Source organism: Bos mutus, chromosome 16 (assembly GCF_027580195.1).
Source record: "Bos mutus isolate GX-2022 chromosome 16, NWIPB_WYAK_1.1, whole genome shotgun sequence".
NCBI classification, from domain to species: domain Eukaryota; kingdom Metazoa; phylum Chordata; class Mammalia; order Artiodactyla; family Bovidae; genus Bos; species Bos mutus.
In genome coordinates this window covers 4,162,735-4,179,343 of record NC_091632.1, presented here as the reverse complement: position 1 = coordinate 4,179,343, position 16,609 = coordinate 4,162,735, and the positions used below count along the sequence as shown (strand labels likewise).

Sequence of the window (16,609 nt, the reverse complement as noted above, 5' to 3'; positions counted from 1 at the left end):
CACCTGTGCCTTTGTGCTGGGCAAGAGAATTCAGTTATGCTCCCAAAAGAAGTAGCCAGCACAGTTTTCACCCCCACAAAGTTTCAGAGAGGACACCACTTTGGCTTTGGACCAGTGCTCTGAAAACTAGCCCATGCTTTCCAAACTAACTCGACTTTGTAATTCATGTATTTATAATAAAAAAGCCTTTAAGGTGTTCAAAAAGAAGACATTATTTTTTTGCAAAATGACCACATAGGTTATAAAATAATGAAAATTTGACAAGTATTTATTTTTAAATACAAGATCATTCCAGACATATCCTGAGTAAAATTGACTTTCCTTTAATCTTTCAAAAGGCAAAAGAAAAAAGGATAAAGAGCAGCAGACCTCAGAATAGGTGAAAACATTCAAAAAGGACTTTGGGGGAAGGTTTGATCATTGTAAGACTCTTGCTCCCTGTTGCTTTGTGTTAAGCTATTAACACTATCAGCTAATATTTACTGAGAATTTACTGCCTGTTAGGCACTTCAAGCTCCGTGGATTATCACACTTAATTCACATAATAACTTTATGAGATAGGTGCTAATATTCACATGTTTTAAAGATTAGGAAAACGAAGTTTCCAAAAGATAAGTAATCTGACCCACATCACTTTCCCAGTGAAAAGTACAACTGGGATATCAGTTTAGGGGAGTCTAATTCCAAAGTCTTTGTGATCAACCACAAGGCTATACTGCTTTCTGAGGAGCTGGGAGGGGAGACTCTAGCCAAGCACCAATCCTCTCTGCACCTGCATGCTAAGCTGCTAAGTCACTTCAGTCGTGTCCAACTCTGTGCGACCCCATAGACGGCAGCCCACCAGGCTCCCCCATCCCTGGGATTCTCCAGGCAAGAACACTGGAGTGGGTTGCCATTTCCTTCTCCAGTGCATGAAAGAGAAAAGTGAAAGTGAAGTCGCTCATTTGAGTGACTCTTAGCGACCCCATGGACTGCAGCGCACCAGGCTCCTCCGCCCATGGGATTTTCCAGGCAAGAGTACTGGAGTGGGGTGCCATTGCCTTCTCCCCTGCACCTGCATAGGAGTCATTCAACTCTGAGGGTGAGTTTCTGAAGGCAGGACTGCCACACACAGTTCTTCACCCTGTACACTGCTCCAGGATGCCACAGCTGAGGGGAGGCCATCCACATGGTAGACGTGTTCCAACTTACAAGGGAGGCTCTAGGTATTCGCGAAGATCTAAAGGCCATGACCAGGTCCTGGGACGGCAGCACACACAGCTGTGCACAAATGAAACGGGGTAGGGCCCTATGGTCCCAGCCCCCCAGGTCCTCAGCCTGCCTTTTGTCCGCAGAAAAACTTTAGCCAAAGAATAAGTTTAATCAGAGAAGTGAGAAATGTAGAAACAAGGGAAAACACTCAAAGGAAACCAAATAATAATAATGTGCTCATTAAGAACAGTCAAGAGCCATTAGTTCCTTGTCAAGGGCTACAGGTAATATTCTGAGCCATATCCCATGAGCTTTTATAGATACCGAAACCCCCACCAGGTAGAGAAGTTAAGTACATGATGAGCAGACTGTAGCCATGACATAAGCTGCCACAATTCTGAAGTCCCCAAGAAATGGAAAAAAACAAAAAAAAAAACAGATCCTGGAACAGAAGATTAACTGTACTTAATCAAGATGACACTGGCCAGATCACTGATGACCAATTTCAAGATGACTATCTGAGCTGACCATGCTGTTTCTGCAAATAGCCCCTCCCTCTGTCTATAAAAGCTCTTACTCCTGATTGTCAGTGCCGGTGATAGGCCTTTGGACAAGTGTCCAGCTTCCCCAACAATTGCCTGCATCCAAAATAAAGCAAACTTTCCTTTGCACCAACCTGGCCTCTGTAATGGCTTTTGAGCGGCTCGCAGCCAGACCTGGGTTCTGTAACACAAGGACACTGGCACGCACAACTGCATGAGACCGTCTTGTCCCAGCCATATGCTAGGCATCCCCTGGGGGTATTTCTTTTCCTCTCCTATTGCTTTCAGTGACTCAGTTCCTATCCCTACTGTGTCTGCAAACCTGGAAGGGAGAAAGCATAGGCAATACATGCTGCCCCAGTGGTTTCCAATATGTAACAATACGCCAACTGCATCTATTTATTTTAAGGAAGAAGTGTCATTTCTAACTGCCTCAAGAATACTACCTAGTCTATCAGGGGTCCTGGTGAGAGCCTTGTGTCCCCTGAAGCCCTTTCGTTGTTGAGTGCTTGGGCTACACCTGCCATTTTAATGTCAGTTTAAAGCCAAAAGAGGCAGACAAATTACATCTTGTGCAAGATATTTCCATGAACTATCTTCCACAGGGAAATATTGGGGTAATTTTGAAGTACGTCATCCACCTGGATAAGCGACACTTGCCAGTGTTCTCTTTCCATTGAGATCATCTCATTTACTCTATTGTGTTTTGTCCAGAGCATAAGCGGTAGCTGCCAAGCGTGCAGTTGAACTGGAGTCAGGGCCTCAAACTGCCTCCCCGTGGAAGTCGAAGGGGACCAGTCAGCTAGTAGGCACCAGCTGCCAGCCAGACAGCAGGGGAATTCCTTTCCTGAATTTTCTCTTCTGCCCAAGCTGTTGCATCACTTTACCCAGAAGAGTTCTGAATGAATTGGCTGATCTGGGGCATTCTAAAAACTCTGGGCCCTGGACTGGAGGGGACATAAGAGGTAGAAGGATATGTGTCAGTGCGTTTCCCTTAAAGCTACTGTCATCACCCCTGGGAAAGTTCTGCAGGAATGAGGGGTGGGAAGAATGACAGGGGGCCTGGACTGGCTCCCTATTATAAGAAATAAAAACCGAGGCCCAGCATGAAGTGCTGATGGGAGTGTAGAGTGGTGACCAGCAGCCCTATGCCTCACGCCTCAGTTTCCAGTGCTAACTCCGGCTGCCTTCCAGCGCATCGGACAGCCAACTCAGCCTCAAGGTTTAAAGAAAAGAAACTAGAAGGTTTCCAATCACCAGCACGTCAAAAACAGAAAAGGAAAAGTCCAAGTGGATTTTATTTCTGGACTGAGATGGATCTAGAATCCCCAGCTAAGCCTGGAGATCCAAAGGTGAGACGAGGCTTTCCCCAAGGGGTTGGGGGCTTGTCTCCTGATGTGGGTGATGAGGGGCAGAAGCAACTGTCCCAGAACAGCCAGGCCTTGCTCCCAGGGGCCAGGGAAGGATTCTGGAGGTCAGGCCAGCATCTCCCTCCTATGGTGCTACTCTTCTCTCACTCCCACTCTCCCTCCCACCAGAGTGTAGGACTCCTTACAGTCCCCCGAGTGACTTAGAACCAACTAACGTTAAGAAGGGCTTCCCAGGTGCTACTAGTGGCAAAGAGCCCAGCCTGCTGATGCAGGACACGTGAGAGACACGGGTTGGATCCCTGGGGTCAGGAAGATCCCCTGGAGGAGAGCATGGCAACCCACTCCAGTATTCTTGTCTGGAGAATCCCACGGACAGAGGAGCCTATGGGGTTACAGCCCTTAGGGTTGCAAACAGTCGGACACAACTGAAGCAACTTAGCACACACACATGTTAACATTAAGAAGGAGAAGGAAGCATGGAGCTCCTGCAGTCAAAGTTTTTGTGTGGCTGTGGAGAGGAGAGATGCTTTGCTCAAGGTCATTGCCATGGGCAACACGGAACCTCCTGAATCCTGGTTCTGTGCTCTTTCCTCTACACCTGCCTCCTTCCTTTCTCGTCTGCTGCCACAGGTGGGAGGACAAGAGAGAAGCAGGGCTCAAGGGGGCAGCAAGGACTTGGGGAGTTACACACCAGCCTGGGCTGAAGCTGGGGTAGAGCCCTTCCCAGTGGGACTGAGGGACAAGAGAATTCCCCAATGTGCCCTGTCCTCTAAAATGCAATGCACGATCCTAGAGGTATTTGGCCCCAAGCTACTGAGTTGGGGCTCCCTGTCTCCTGGAAAGAGGTTTGTTGACTTGGAGGCTTTCCGTTGGATGTTATCCTTGCAACCTCCAATCAAGGCTGATAACTCTTTGGAGGCATTTTATCTCACACCCCATGCTTCCTCATTGCCCCGCAGAGGCGGTTTTGCTCCTGTAGCCAAGAGATAGCTGCGCCCACTGGGGCTTCAGAGAAGCCAGGCAGTGCAGACTTTGGCCCCAATGTGTGCTGTGTCGGCACTTAGCACTTGAGAAAAACCTGCCTGGGGGAACCTGGACAGCAGCCCCAGAAATAGCCTGGACCTGGTGGATATTAATCAAACAACAGATTAGGTGCAGACACACCTGGGAGAGCCTCCAGATGAGAGCAGGAAGCCAGCAGCTTTGAGGGCAGGGAGGGCTTGAGGCTGCCATGATGGTGCCCGAGACAGGAGGCAGAGGGAACCTGTGAACCTTGCCAGATCCGACCACCCTGGGGGCTCCACCTGGGTACAGCTAGCAGAGGCTTGAGTGGACACAGCCAGGCAGAGCCATGCTGAGGTGACAAGGTGCCTCACAGAGCCGACCACGGACTCCGTCTCCTTCTCTCCGCTCTCTCCTCCCTTCACCTCCTGCCTCACCCTCCCTTCCCCCTTCTCCTGTTTCTCTGAACCACGCCCCCCCCACTCCCACCTTGTTCCCTTTTCTCCTCCTTTAGCCCAAGCCCAGTCTGGCCACTGGCCACATGTGGTTTTGTCAATTTGGAGAGGGAGTGGGGTGAGGGGACCAGATTATGACTGTATGAGATTGTTCTCAACATGAGCAGGACAGGTATTAGCGTGGGAAGAAGGAAACAATGGCTAACTGCAGTTTGATTTCTTTAGAAAAAGTATCCACAGGTCCCAGGAGCTGCAGGCAGTAGAAATATTCAAAGAAGAGATTTTTAACCACTCAAAAAGCATCCATGAAAACCCTCTGGGGACGACAAAAGAAGCATAATGTATTAACACAATCCTTGCCTTTTTTCCATCAGCAAGCAACAAAGGGCCACTGATAATGGTCAGTATGGTGTTTGTCAAAAGAATGAGAGGTTCTTGTTCATAACTTGTTTAGTTATGCTCAGTTACGTGCCTTGGGCACCTACACCAGGCTAGATCCCAATTCAGAGCCTGGAGGCTCAAAGTCCTACCTTCCAGGAGCTCCCTGGCCTGTGGGAGAGACCAGAGCAGGGGGAGATCAGCAAGGGCCAGGGGCCAGGGAGGGATTTCAAGAGCTTGTGGAGGAGAGACGGAACAGGACCCTCGGGCAGAAACGACTTGGCCTGAGAGTTGATTTTTAACTCCTGCTGTTGCCTGGAGGCTCACATCAGTGAGAGAGATTTTTCCTTGTAGGAAGCAATCCTTCTGTGAAACAGAAGGGGAAGTGGGAGACTCGGCACCAGGCCCCCTGTGGACGCTTCTAACTCAGTCATTTAAGTGGCACAGCACCTGTACTGAGTCTCATTCCCCGGGAGAGGAAGCTGATCCCCAACACTGAGTAACCTTTCCAGGGTCCCACAGTTCCAACTAAGCCTTAAACTTCTGGCTTGGAGAGTTTCCACTACACAGATCTAGAGCCCCAGGCTGGCAAGCAGGTGCTGGGGCTGGCATGCCACGGAGGGAGTTTTTCCAGGCTTGGTGGCAGCGAGCCAGCCCAAATGTGGCGTGTCTGGGGCCATGAGGATGGAGCCACGCTTCTCTCAAAGGGCCGTGACATCCTGCTCTTAAATGAAGCTGATCCGGCCCCAGGGCTGAGCTCACCCCAATCCCTCAGTGAGAAGGTGACCAACCAGATCCCAGGGCTACTGGACCGGCGTCTCACTCATCTGCTCTCAGGCCTCCTCTTTGACAGTGGTTTTTTCTTGCAGGTCACCAGCCAGAGGGCAGGATGGAGAATGCTTGTCTTCCTCCTGATGTGCCTGCTACAGGGTGAGTCCCAAACAGCCAGATTCAGAGCTTGCACATCCAGACCAGAGCCTTCCAGGCTGCAGGCCGGTGAGCACCTCAGTGGCCTTCAGCAACCCCTCCAAAGTACAGGCATTCTCCATGGCTTTGGAGCGAGGGAGTGATTGGATCTGGGCCTAGGAAGAGGGTGGGAGGCGAGAGCTCACACGAAAAGGTGTATGTCCAGCCTGATGATCACTGGGATATTCAGTGTTTTGATCTGTCTCTGCCCTCTTCCATTCAAACTGACGACTGAAAGTCAGCTGCATTTTTGAGATATGGGTTCCAGGATAGCATCGCTCTATTAGCACTCATTCTAAAACAACTCAACTGCCAGGCCACAGTACCAGTCATGTAAAGACAAAGACCTTGCCTTAAAGAGTGCAGGGTCTACAAAGAAACCAGATGGGTAAATAAAAACCACATCGATGCATTTACTTCTTTAGTCAGTGCACACTTATGGAGGGCCTACCCTGTACCAGGCACTAGGGACAGATGGATGAAAGTCAAGTTGCAGGCTGGTGTGGTGATCAGGCTCAGACAGGGCAGCACAGTCCTGTCTCCATGCTGTGGTATCTGGTTTTATTCTGATGGTAATGGGGAGCCACTATGGAAGGCAGTAAGTCTGTGCCCAGAGTATCCAAGTAGATGCTTAATAAAAATGTTGAAAGAGTAAATTAACAAATAAATCCTGTGATAACACCCTGAAGCTGGGAAAGATTGAAGGCAGGAGGAGAAGGGGACAACAGAGGAAGAAATGGTTGGATGGCATCACCAACTCAATGGACATGAGTTTGAGAAAGCTCCAGGACATGGTGATGGACAGGGAAGCCTGGTGTGCTGCAGTCCACAGGGTCACAAAGAATCAGACATGATCTATTGACTGAACAACAAATAATAACACCAAAAATAATTTTGTTTGGCTTATAAACAAATCATATTTTAATGAATCAAAGGTAGCTAATATTGGAGCAAGAAACCTCTGTGATATAATCACACCACCTCTTTATTTTCATCTCTCACTGCCCCCTTTAAAATTTTTTTCAGTAGGAGCAAGCTTCCTGGCCCCCAAATGAAAACTCAGGCAGACCCATGATTTTTCAAGTCTTGAAAGTTCTAATTGAATCATTTTAAGTAAACAGTTAAATATTTTGGTCAACCATTTCATCTTCATTCAGAGATGTGCCCCCCCCCCCCCGGCCACCCCAGGCCTGCAGTCAGGAAGGCAGGGAGGGGTGTGAGGCTGCCTTCCCCCTCTCCCTTGGTCCTTCTCCCCCACTCGGAGGCAGCTGGCACCTGGGACCCCAGCAGGGTCACAGTGGCGGGTGGGAGGGGAAGCAGGAGGCAGGCTGCTCATACCTGATGGAGTGGCCTGGAACTCTCTGGCCTGCTAGGCTTAAGAGCTGGATCTTCCTCTTGTGGATGTCTTTGAGGACCCCTCCAGGGACCATCTCCCTACTGTGGTCCCTGCACACAGAAGACCCCATCTCAGATGGCTGCAGGCTGGTTCTCTGCTGGCTGGGCCCCACCGCTGGGCAAAGGGAGCGCCCAGACCTTTCTCATCCTGTTGCTAGGGCAGAAGTGATCCGTCCCAGGCCCAAGCCGGCTCTCCCTGCTCCTGCCACATGCCCCTTACAACTCCTCATACCAAGTCAGGCTCCAGTCTGTGGTCTCCAACTGCAGGCCTCACTTCCCCGTCCCTGCCTGAAGTCACACAGCGGACACTGCTGGGAGATGATGGGTGAATGATAACAGGGGCATCACCTCCACAAGGGGCCCCTGGGAGCCATCACACTGACCCTAAAATGCCAGCCCTTTCTTTAATTCTCACAGTCACTAGTACAAAATTCCCCAAGCCTTTATCACATATAACTAAGAGCTTACATAAGAGTCAGGCCTCCTGAGTGGCACTAGTGGTAAAGAACCCGCCCGCCAATGCAGGAGACATAAGAGACGCAGGTTCGAGCCCTGGGTCGGGAAGATCCCCTGGAGGAGAGCACGGCAACACTTCGCTATTCTTTGCCTGGAGAATCCCATGAACAGAGCAACCTCTCAGGCTACGGTCCACGGGGTTACAAAGAGTTAGACACAGCTAAAGCAACTTGGCACGCACACGCAAGAGCTACCAGTTATCCACTGAACAAGTTCTTAAGGGTGCATGAAATTTGATATTGATAAAAGAAAAAAATGTGCATTGCAAAAGTTGATTAAGGATTCCTAATCAGCTCTCAACTGCAAAGTCAGAACACCCCATCCTGCTGATCAATGAGGCTCATAAATCCTCTTGCTCTGCCCCCTGCCCCACACACACATGTAGATCACACACAGATTCCAGAAATCAGAATGTCATCACTGTTGTCCTGAGATAGTCCTTGTTTGTAATTACAAAGATTCTTGCTTTTTATGATAAGTTGCTATGTAACTTTATCAACAGTGGCATAGTTTCGATGTGTCATTTAATTAAACCCACAGTGAGTATTGATTTATCTCTAACATTTATGGTCTTGACTCTTCCTATAATGAGACCTTAAGACACATGCAATAGGCAGGCCAGCTTTATGGGCATGTGCCCTGTGCAGTCACACAGGGCCTGGTTTATAAGGTGCCTGGTTTAATGCTCTACTATTTCCTTAGTTCGGAGAAGGCAATGGCACCCCACTCCAGTACTCTTGCCTGGAAAATCCCATGGACGGAGGAGCCTGGTAGGCTGCAGTCATGGGGTCGCTGAGAGTCGGACACGACTGAGCGACTTCACTTTCACTTTTCACTTTCATGTATTGGAGAAGGAAATGGCAACCCACTCCTGTGTTCTTGCCTGGAGAATCCCAGGGACGGGGGAGCCTGGTGGGCTGCTGTCTATGGGGTAGCACAGAGTCGGACACGACTGAAGTGACTTAGCATAGCATAGCATTGCCTTAGTGAACTCTTAGTAACTTTGGAATGAGAGGTCCTCCATTTTTATTTTGCACTGGGCCTTGCAAATTATGTAGCCAATCCTGGCAACAGGATTAAACTTTCTTGGGTTCAGAGGTGCTAAACACATAGAGCTTCCCTGATAGCTCAGTTTGTAAAGAATCCACCTGCAGTGCAGGAGACCCCGGTTCGATTTCTGGGTCGGGAAGATCCACTGGAGAGGGGATAGACTACCCACTCCAATATTCTTGGCTTCCTTGTGGCTCAGCTGGTAAAGAATCTGCCCACAATGCGGGAGACCTGGGTTTGATCCCTGGGTTGGGAAGATCCTCTGGAGAAGGGAAAGGCTTCCCACTCCAGTATTCTGGGCTGGAGAATTCCATGGACTGCATAGACTATGGGGTCACAAAGAGTCAGACATGACTGAGTGACTTTAACTTTCACTTTCAAAGACATAGAACAAGTTGTAGATGCCAGGCACCCATATCCTAAAGCAAGATGTTATAGCACCGATACAGGACTGTGGAGAGAGATGGCAAAGCTGGTTGTTCCAGAAATAGCCCCCATATCGTTCCCCGAAGAATCATCATGGGTTGAAAAGAAGATCTCACAGTAAGAGCTTTCTGGAAAGAAGCAGTGTGATGTGCCCTGCACCACCTGTCCATAAGGGACAGAGGGCTCACCTCTTCCCCACTTTTAGAGGAGTAAGAGAAGGCACTTCTAGGAAGCCACTCAACAAGCTTGCTGTAGTCCCAGCAGTCTTCCGACAGCTCGGATCCAGCGGGGACCAAATGTGGATCCCAGATAAGGAGCTGCCCCAGGGCCTCCAGCAAGAGGGCCACCCAGGGGGAACTGTGACTTCAACCGAAGGGGCATGAGGCCCCAGGTCACAGGCTTGATGTCAAGGAGCTGTTAAAAGGCCAGCAGGAGAGGAGGCAGTTCCTGCCAGGTGGGAACTAACTGCAGCAAGAGGCCCCGACAGGGAATCTGGGAGGCAACAGGGAAGGACACGACGCTGGACACTGCCTTGCCCAGAGGATGCCACCTGCAGGCCAGGACTCCTCCTGCCGTCCCCTCTCCCCTCCACGCCCAGCCCCAGAGGGGCCCCAACAGCAGCTCTGAGTAGAGAAGGGGGTCCAACAAAGCAAGGTACCCTGAGCAGTCCCCCTCCCAAACATCAGGCCTCCAAGCATAGCTGGAAGAAAGGAAAAAGGCTTCAACTGGATAAGAGACTGGAATTGCAACAATCATTGGGCTGTGTGTTTTCTTATCCAAGTGACACTACAAAAGCTACTGTACTTGAAATTAGGTCTGAGATCTCATCAAGGAGCAGAGACATCCCAGAGCCAGGGTGAAGAGGCGGTCAGTGAAAGGGCCGTAGACTGAGCTTTAGCTATGATCGCAGCCACTGCCAAAGCAGACGTAGTCACCGTTCTTCTCAGCTTTGACGGCAGCCCTTGGTGGTTTCCATTTCTAGAGAAAAGTGAGAAGTGTTGCAAGCACTGGTCTGAGAAGGTACCGCCAAGCAGGGCAGTATTCCTGTGCTTTCAGCACCCTCTCCTTTCAGCAGCAAGCACACGCTTCTGTTTTTACTATTTTACATCTCTCTTTTTAAAAAAATGTATTGAAGTATACCTGATTCACAATGTTGTATTAATTTCTGCTGTACCGCAAAGTGATTCAGTTATACATATACGTATATTCTTTTTCATCTCTTTTTCCATTGTGGTTTATCAAAGAATACCAAATATAGTTCCCTCTGCTATACAGTGGGACCTCCTTGTTCTAGTATCTCTCTTTTACATTCCATGCAAACAAATCACGGTCTTTTGTCAGGTGTTGCCTTGGCCCCCTTATAGGTGCTTAGGTGGCAGCTTTTTAAACATCTGCATGTTTTTTAAACATCTGCACTGGAGCCCAGTGGCTAGAACCCACGCTCTGGGCAGACTCGCAGAAGATCAGCTGGCACAATGTAAGTTCTGTGGTGGTTAGCTGAACAGTGGTAAAATCATTCTTGCATTTTCATCTCTCAGATGGGGCCTTTCACACAGCTCCATTCCATCCTCTGGGGCTACTCCTGATCTAATGCTAAGCACTGACATTTCTATATTGATTCTTTTTAGCTTCCCCGGTGGCTCGGTGGTGAAGAATCCTTCTGCTAATGCAGGAGGCACAGGTTCGATCCCTGGGTCAGGAAGATGCCCCGGAAGAGGAAACGGCAACCCACTCCAGTATTCTTGCTTGGGAAACCCTATGGACAGTGGAGCCCGGAAGGGCCACAGTCCATGGGGGATCACAAAAGAGGCAGACACGACTTTAACAACAACAAAATCTCTACTTTCACAGAGGCACTTTCTGACCTGTTTCCTAATTCTAGCAGAGTCTGGAGCTCAGAGCTCCTCAAACGGCGACACACTCAGCACTCTTTCTCCATGGACTTTTTTCTCCCTCTGCCTGCAGCCACCAGCGCACTGACGGGCCCACGGCTGGTGTCTGGGAAGCCTGGGGGAGCTGTGACCATCCAGTGCCGGTACCCCAGCTTGGCCATCAACAGCCACCTGAGGAAGTACTGGTGCCGCCTCGGGCCCCCGGCGGGGGTCTGTCGCACCGTCGTGTCCACCAACCGCTACACGCACCTGCGCTACCGCGGCCGCGTGGCCCTCGCGGACTTCCCGAAAAGAGGCTTGTTTGTGGTGAGGCTGTCCCGGCTGTCCCCGGAGGACGAGGGGCGCTACCGCTGCGGCCTCGGGAACTCAAACAACGCGCTGTTCTTCAGCATGAACCTGACGGTCTCTCCAGGTCAGGGCCGGCGGCTGGCGGGTCAGGCGTGATGAATGCTAGGAAGGGGGAGAGACCGCAGGAAGCCCAGATGCCCAGGAGGGCGTTAAACACGAGGACAGTGATGATGAAAGGTGGGGTCATCCAAGGACTGAAGGTGCGGGCTTGCATTTCAGATGGAGGGAAGGTAGATACCAGGGAAATGGCCCAGTTGCGCCAACGGCCCAATACTAGGGACTCCCCGTAAGCGATCCCACCCTATTCCCCCTGAACGCTGTGGCACGCGTATTTGAAGTGTTCCATGAAGCTAGTGAGTTAGATAATGTGGCTCCGTATGGTCACATCTCTTTGTTCAGACATGCGGAGCAGGTAAGATGGGCAGGACCGAGCCCTTCCTAAGACAAGAGCCTCTCAGCAGGCGTCCGGCAGGGGCCAGGCCGGGGTCCTGTGCGGCCAGTTCCAGAGAGCTGTCCAGAGTCAGGTACCCAAAGTCCAGGTAAGGGCGTCCAGGCTGTGAGAGGAGGTGCAGGCAGACAGGAGTCCAGAGAGAGGACTGTTCGATTAGAGGCTGCTCTCTAACCATCTGCAGACGCTGGCCACTCTGCTGTGGCTGGAGTTTTTCTTTTTTTCTCATTTGCAGAGCAGTACATGAAGGGCTGTGGGCCTCTGGGGAAGCGGACACCATGGGGTCCTGGGGCAGTTGGATAGAGAACATGTGGGCATAAAAGAAGGAGACAGGAACATAAAGTGTCAATATTCGCAACAGACTGGAGAATACATCTGGCTTTTTCTGTTTTATCCAATATATTGGCCAAAGACTGCACTGCTTAGTGAGGGTACATTCTACACGGCAAACACCTCAAGCCTGATGTCCTTTGCTAAAGCCTGCAGGCAGCCCAGACAGCCTTCTCATTAGGCCTCCTTCTGCTGTTCACACAGGTCTTTCCAGAACCATCCCCACAGCCACTTTGGACTATGGTGAGCTCATCACAGGATCCTTTGAAATAACATCACCCCCGGCCACCAAAAGATGCACACGAGGAAACACCCAGACGACAGGAAGACAGAGGACAGGATGGGATACAGTTGCCCTGACTCCAGGAGCCAGGAAAACCACGGCTTCAGCCACAGGAAGGCAGATCCCAGGAGCAACTGCGGTAGTGGCTCCAGGGACAGGCAGCCAGGTAGAGGGCTCTGTCTGGGCAACTGTGCCCACTGTGCAGAGTCCGGCTTCAACAGTCAGAGGCATGACTGGTGCAACAGAACGGGGTCTGGTGTGGAGCACCAGCAATTCAGAAGCAACCAGGGCCAGGGCCAGCGAAAGAGAGAGGGAAACTACTCCTGGGGTTAGCAGGCCAAGCGAGGAGACAGACAGCGTCAGCGCAACCCCGGGCACCACTGAGACAGCCGCAGGGACCATTAGGCCATCAATCCTGGCCTCAGAAAGATGGATGTGGGAACCCCTCCAAGAGGAGACATCGGCTTCTGAGCCACAGAGCCTGGGCTCCATTGAAGGGACCATCCCGGCTGCGGCTGTGTGGACCTCAGAGCCAACCCGTATAGAGATGGCATCTGCGGAGGGAAGCAGTGAAGGTGACCTGGACACCCCTGCAGGAGACGGTGGTCCCCGCGTGATGCCGAGCCAGGCCCTGGCAGCGGGGCCCCCCGGGCTCCCGACCGAGGAGTCTTCCGTAAAGAGGTAATCCCCAGGCCCCCCTCCCCTGGGGCTGCACCTCTGCCGGCTCCCTCAGTGAGCTCAGCTTCACGTGCCCCTGGGTCTGCTCACTCCTCTCCTCCCCCTCTGTAGCCTCAGGACAGTTAAGGGCAGAGGTCACGGGGGGTCAGAATGCTCCCTCCTTCCAAGGTCCTCACTGGGAGAATGCCGTCTGAGTATTTTCACGTGACTGAGCAAACATCTAAGCAACAGAATATTTAGAATATTTAGGTGGGACTGTTGGGACTTTTCGTTTCTTAAAGATGAGGAAACAAAGCTCCAGCGGGTGGCAAGGTAGGGTGGTGGGGTGACTCACCGAAGCCACAAAGAGAGACTTTGCAGCAGAACCAAATGCCTAGCGTGGATTCCCTGACCCTGACTCAGTTCTCTTGGCCCCTGTGGCCCATTGGCAGGGACCCCACACAGGTGGTTGGGGAGGGGCAGGACTGAGGACTTGGGAACCGGGAGGCAGGGGACCGCGTCCCAGGTCAGCGACTAACCCGCCAGCCGTGGAACAAGGGCGGCCAACCGGCCCAGGCCTCCACGTCGCCTCTGTAAAATAAGGGGTGCGGCCCCAGGGCCTTGGCTTCCTGGGGTGCTCCAGGCCCCCCTCTCGTGTGCTTTTCTGACGCCCACTCCTGCTGCTTCCTCTGCAGCATTTCTCTGGAAGAGAAGAACTTCTCTGGGCTCCTGACTCCAGTCTCATCGGTGCTGTGCCTGCTTATGCTGGTGACCCTTGTTCTATGGAAAAGGAAGCTCCAGAGGAAAGGGAGCTGTGAGTGGGGTCTAACTCGCCCCAGGCCCGCAGAGGGTAGGGCTCGTTCCCCTCTGACACCCTCAGGACTGGGGCGGGTCAGGGCCGGGGCCAGCACTGCTGGATGTGGAAATGCTAAATGCTAGTCTGGGCCATGCCAGCCAAGCTTGGCCTTGGTTCCTTTATCTGTCAAATGGGAAAGTCATCTGTTTATTTATGTCCTGGTAATGTCCGAGAGCCTAGGGAGACGTTCTTCAGAGAATGGTGAGACTGTTGCTCAGTGTAGGCCTGCTGCTGCTGCTGCTAACTTGCTTCAGTCGTGTCTGACTCTGTGCGACCCCATAGACAGCAGCCCACCAGGCTCCCCCATCCCTGGGATTCTCCAGGCAAGAACACTGGAGTGGGTTGCCATTTCCTTCTCCAATACATGAAAGTGAAAAGTGAAAGTGAAGGCGCTCAGTCGTGTCCGAGTGTTAGCGACCTCATGGACTGCAGCGCGCCAGGCTTCTCCATCCATGGGGTTTTCCAGGCAAGAGTACTGGAGTGGGGTGCCATTGCCTTCTCCGCAGTGTAGGCTTAGGAACCACGTGAACAATGCTAGCAGCAGACAGGAGTGCAGGGCCCAGAGGTGCAGCCAAACTATACCTACACCCTCTGCAGACCTCTTACAGCACCAGGCCCAGGTTTAAACACATCTAAAGCAACTGCTCCACTGTGGTTAGATGTGGCGAAGAAAGGGTGAGATACTGTGGGAGCAAGAAAAAGGAGCTAAGCTTCCCAGACCCAGGGCCCTGACGGCCTGGCCCAGTGTCTGCGGATCTAAGGGTCAGGAAGCCCTTGACACTTGCAGCAGGTGAGGGTGGTTCTTGGGGAGTCGGGCTCAGCGCCCAGGACCCTCACAGTGTGCTCTGTGTCTGTGCAGCTCAGAAGACAGGAAGGTCCTCAGGGGTCACCTTGATTCAGATGACACAGTTCCCGGAGCTGGGCCTCCAGCCAGGCCAGCCACCCCCGGTGGGAAGGAAGAGGCTCCAAGTTGACCCTCCTCCCCTCCACGCTAGCCTGAGTCTCCCGGCGAGAGACCCAGGACCCTAAGGAATGGAAGGATAGCCACTCGGTCACTGTGGAAGAGGAACCAGGACTGAATACCATAGCCCAGCTTCTTCTCTTCCTTCCTCCACGTGAAGAGCTGGGGCAGAGGGAGCTGGCGGGTGGGACTCCATCTAGGGAGACAAAGGCTGGGCCAAGGAAGGTCGAGCATTTTCCACGGCCATAAGTGACACTGTGACTCAAAGAAGGCTGCCAGAAAGAATCAGTTCACTACTGATGGAGGTCAGTGGACCTGGATAAGGCATGAAATTTCCATTCCTGGAGGTTTGAAAATAGGAGAGGCTTCCAATCAGAGTGCAATGTTAACAAAATTTCAACCATCACTCCTAGCCCCTGTAGGTGCCCCCTTTTCTGATGTCTCTTAGCACCCAGCCTACTGCACACGTTTGATTATTCATTTCCAGTAGATTCTAAGCTCTGGGGGCAGTAATTGCATGTTGTCCTTCTCACCATGTCCCCGAAGAACTTCAGCTCAGTAGAACCCCCAATAAATAAGTGTACTGAATGGCTGACTGGAGGGGCGTGGTCTCTGTGGCCTCTGGTGACCCTGCCCATGAAGATGCTCTGAAGCACTTTCAATGCTGGGGAGGTGCCCATAGATGATCCCACAGGTCCCTACATGGGGACCAAGAGAAAGAACACTTGTTCCCCATTCATCCCTCCCCATTTGGCCCCATACACATGATGCTGTAGACCTTTTGACCCAGTCAAGATTTTCTGGGATTTTCCTAAGTTCATGAAGGAGAAGGGTATTTTTCAGTAGATTCTCATCTTCTTCATAAAGCTCCTCTGATTCAACTGCTTATAAATCCCTGATGCCAAGGACTGTTGATAAAGCTGGAAAGCGGTTATGGTAAGAGGGGTGGATAAGAAAGAAGATAGCCAAGAGGAATTTTATGTGGATTCTGCTTTGCGACCATTTCATCACATGCTTGTTGGGGGTTTTGCTCTAGTCCCGGGTGTCATGTCTCGTCAGGCGTCACCTCTGCTCCTTCACTTTGCCGGCTCTGTCAACAAGCCGTCTGAGCTTCACGTTTGGACAGAGCAGCCCTCGAGCAATGGAAGAGAAGGGAAAGAAAGGCTCCAGCATCAAGTCAGGAATTGTCAGGTAGATACTCCCAGAAAGCTCAGCCCTGCCTCCGAAGCTGTCAGCAGCACCACAAATCCTGCCTTGCTGCCCCTGCAAAGCTGGGGCTGAACCCAGACACTGTCCAGAGAGCATAAATATGAAATGCTCTTCATGGTTTGGGAGAGAAAGGCTCACTGTTTTGGATAAGCAGTGAAGTTGCCTGCACCTAACCAAATGGATTACAGAACTTTAGCACTAATAGATCCTCAGAGATCAACCAGTCTAAAACCCACTGCCCAGGGTGAGATAACTGAGACCCTGTGGCAGCAAAACAGCTTGCTGAAAGTCACTCAGTTAACCCAGTTAGGACTGGCAGGATGAGGACTAGAAA

At 51.5% G+C, this 16,609-nt stretch overlaps 1 protein-coding gene across 1 annotated transcript; it reads left to right on the top strand.

Annotated features, from left to right (window-relative positions):
* Positions 1 to 2,713: 2,713 nt before the first annotated feature.
* On the top strand, positions 2,714 to 15,603 carry FCAMR (Fc alpha and mu receptor). Its single transcript, XM_070384787.1, has 6 exons — positions 2,714 to 3,085; positions 5,808 to 5,868; positions 11,257 to 11,595; positions 12,514 to 13,273; positions 13,945 to 14,099; positions 14,965 to 15,603. The coding sequence occupies exons 1-6, from the start codon at positions 2,882 to 2,884 to the stop codon at positions 15,132 to 15,134; spliced, it is 1,689 nt and encodes a 562-aa protein (XP_070240888.1). The 5' UTR covers positions 2,714 to 2,881; the 3' UTR covers positions 15,135 to 15,603.
* Positions 15,604 to 16,609: the final 1,006 nt, after the last annotated feature.

Excerpts from the sequence above, each read along its gene's own strand:
- FCAMR (XM_070384787.1), top strand. The coding sequence starts at position 2,882 with ATGCCTCACGCCTCAGTTTCCAGTGCTAACTCCGGCTGCCTTCCAGCG. Across the intron at positions 5,869-11,256 it reads CCTGATGTGCCTGCTACAGG|CCACCAGCGCACTGACGGGC; the intron begins GTGAGTCCCAAA and ends CTCTGCCTGCAG. Across the intron at positions 11,596-12,513 it reads GAACCTGACGGTCTCTCCAG|GTCTTTCCAGAACCATCCCC; the intron begins GTCAGGGCCGGC and ends CTGTTCACACAG.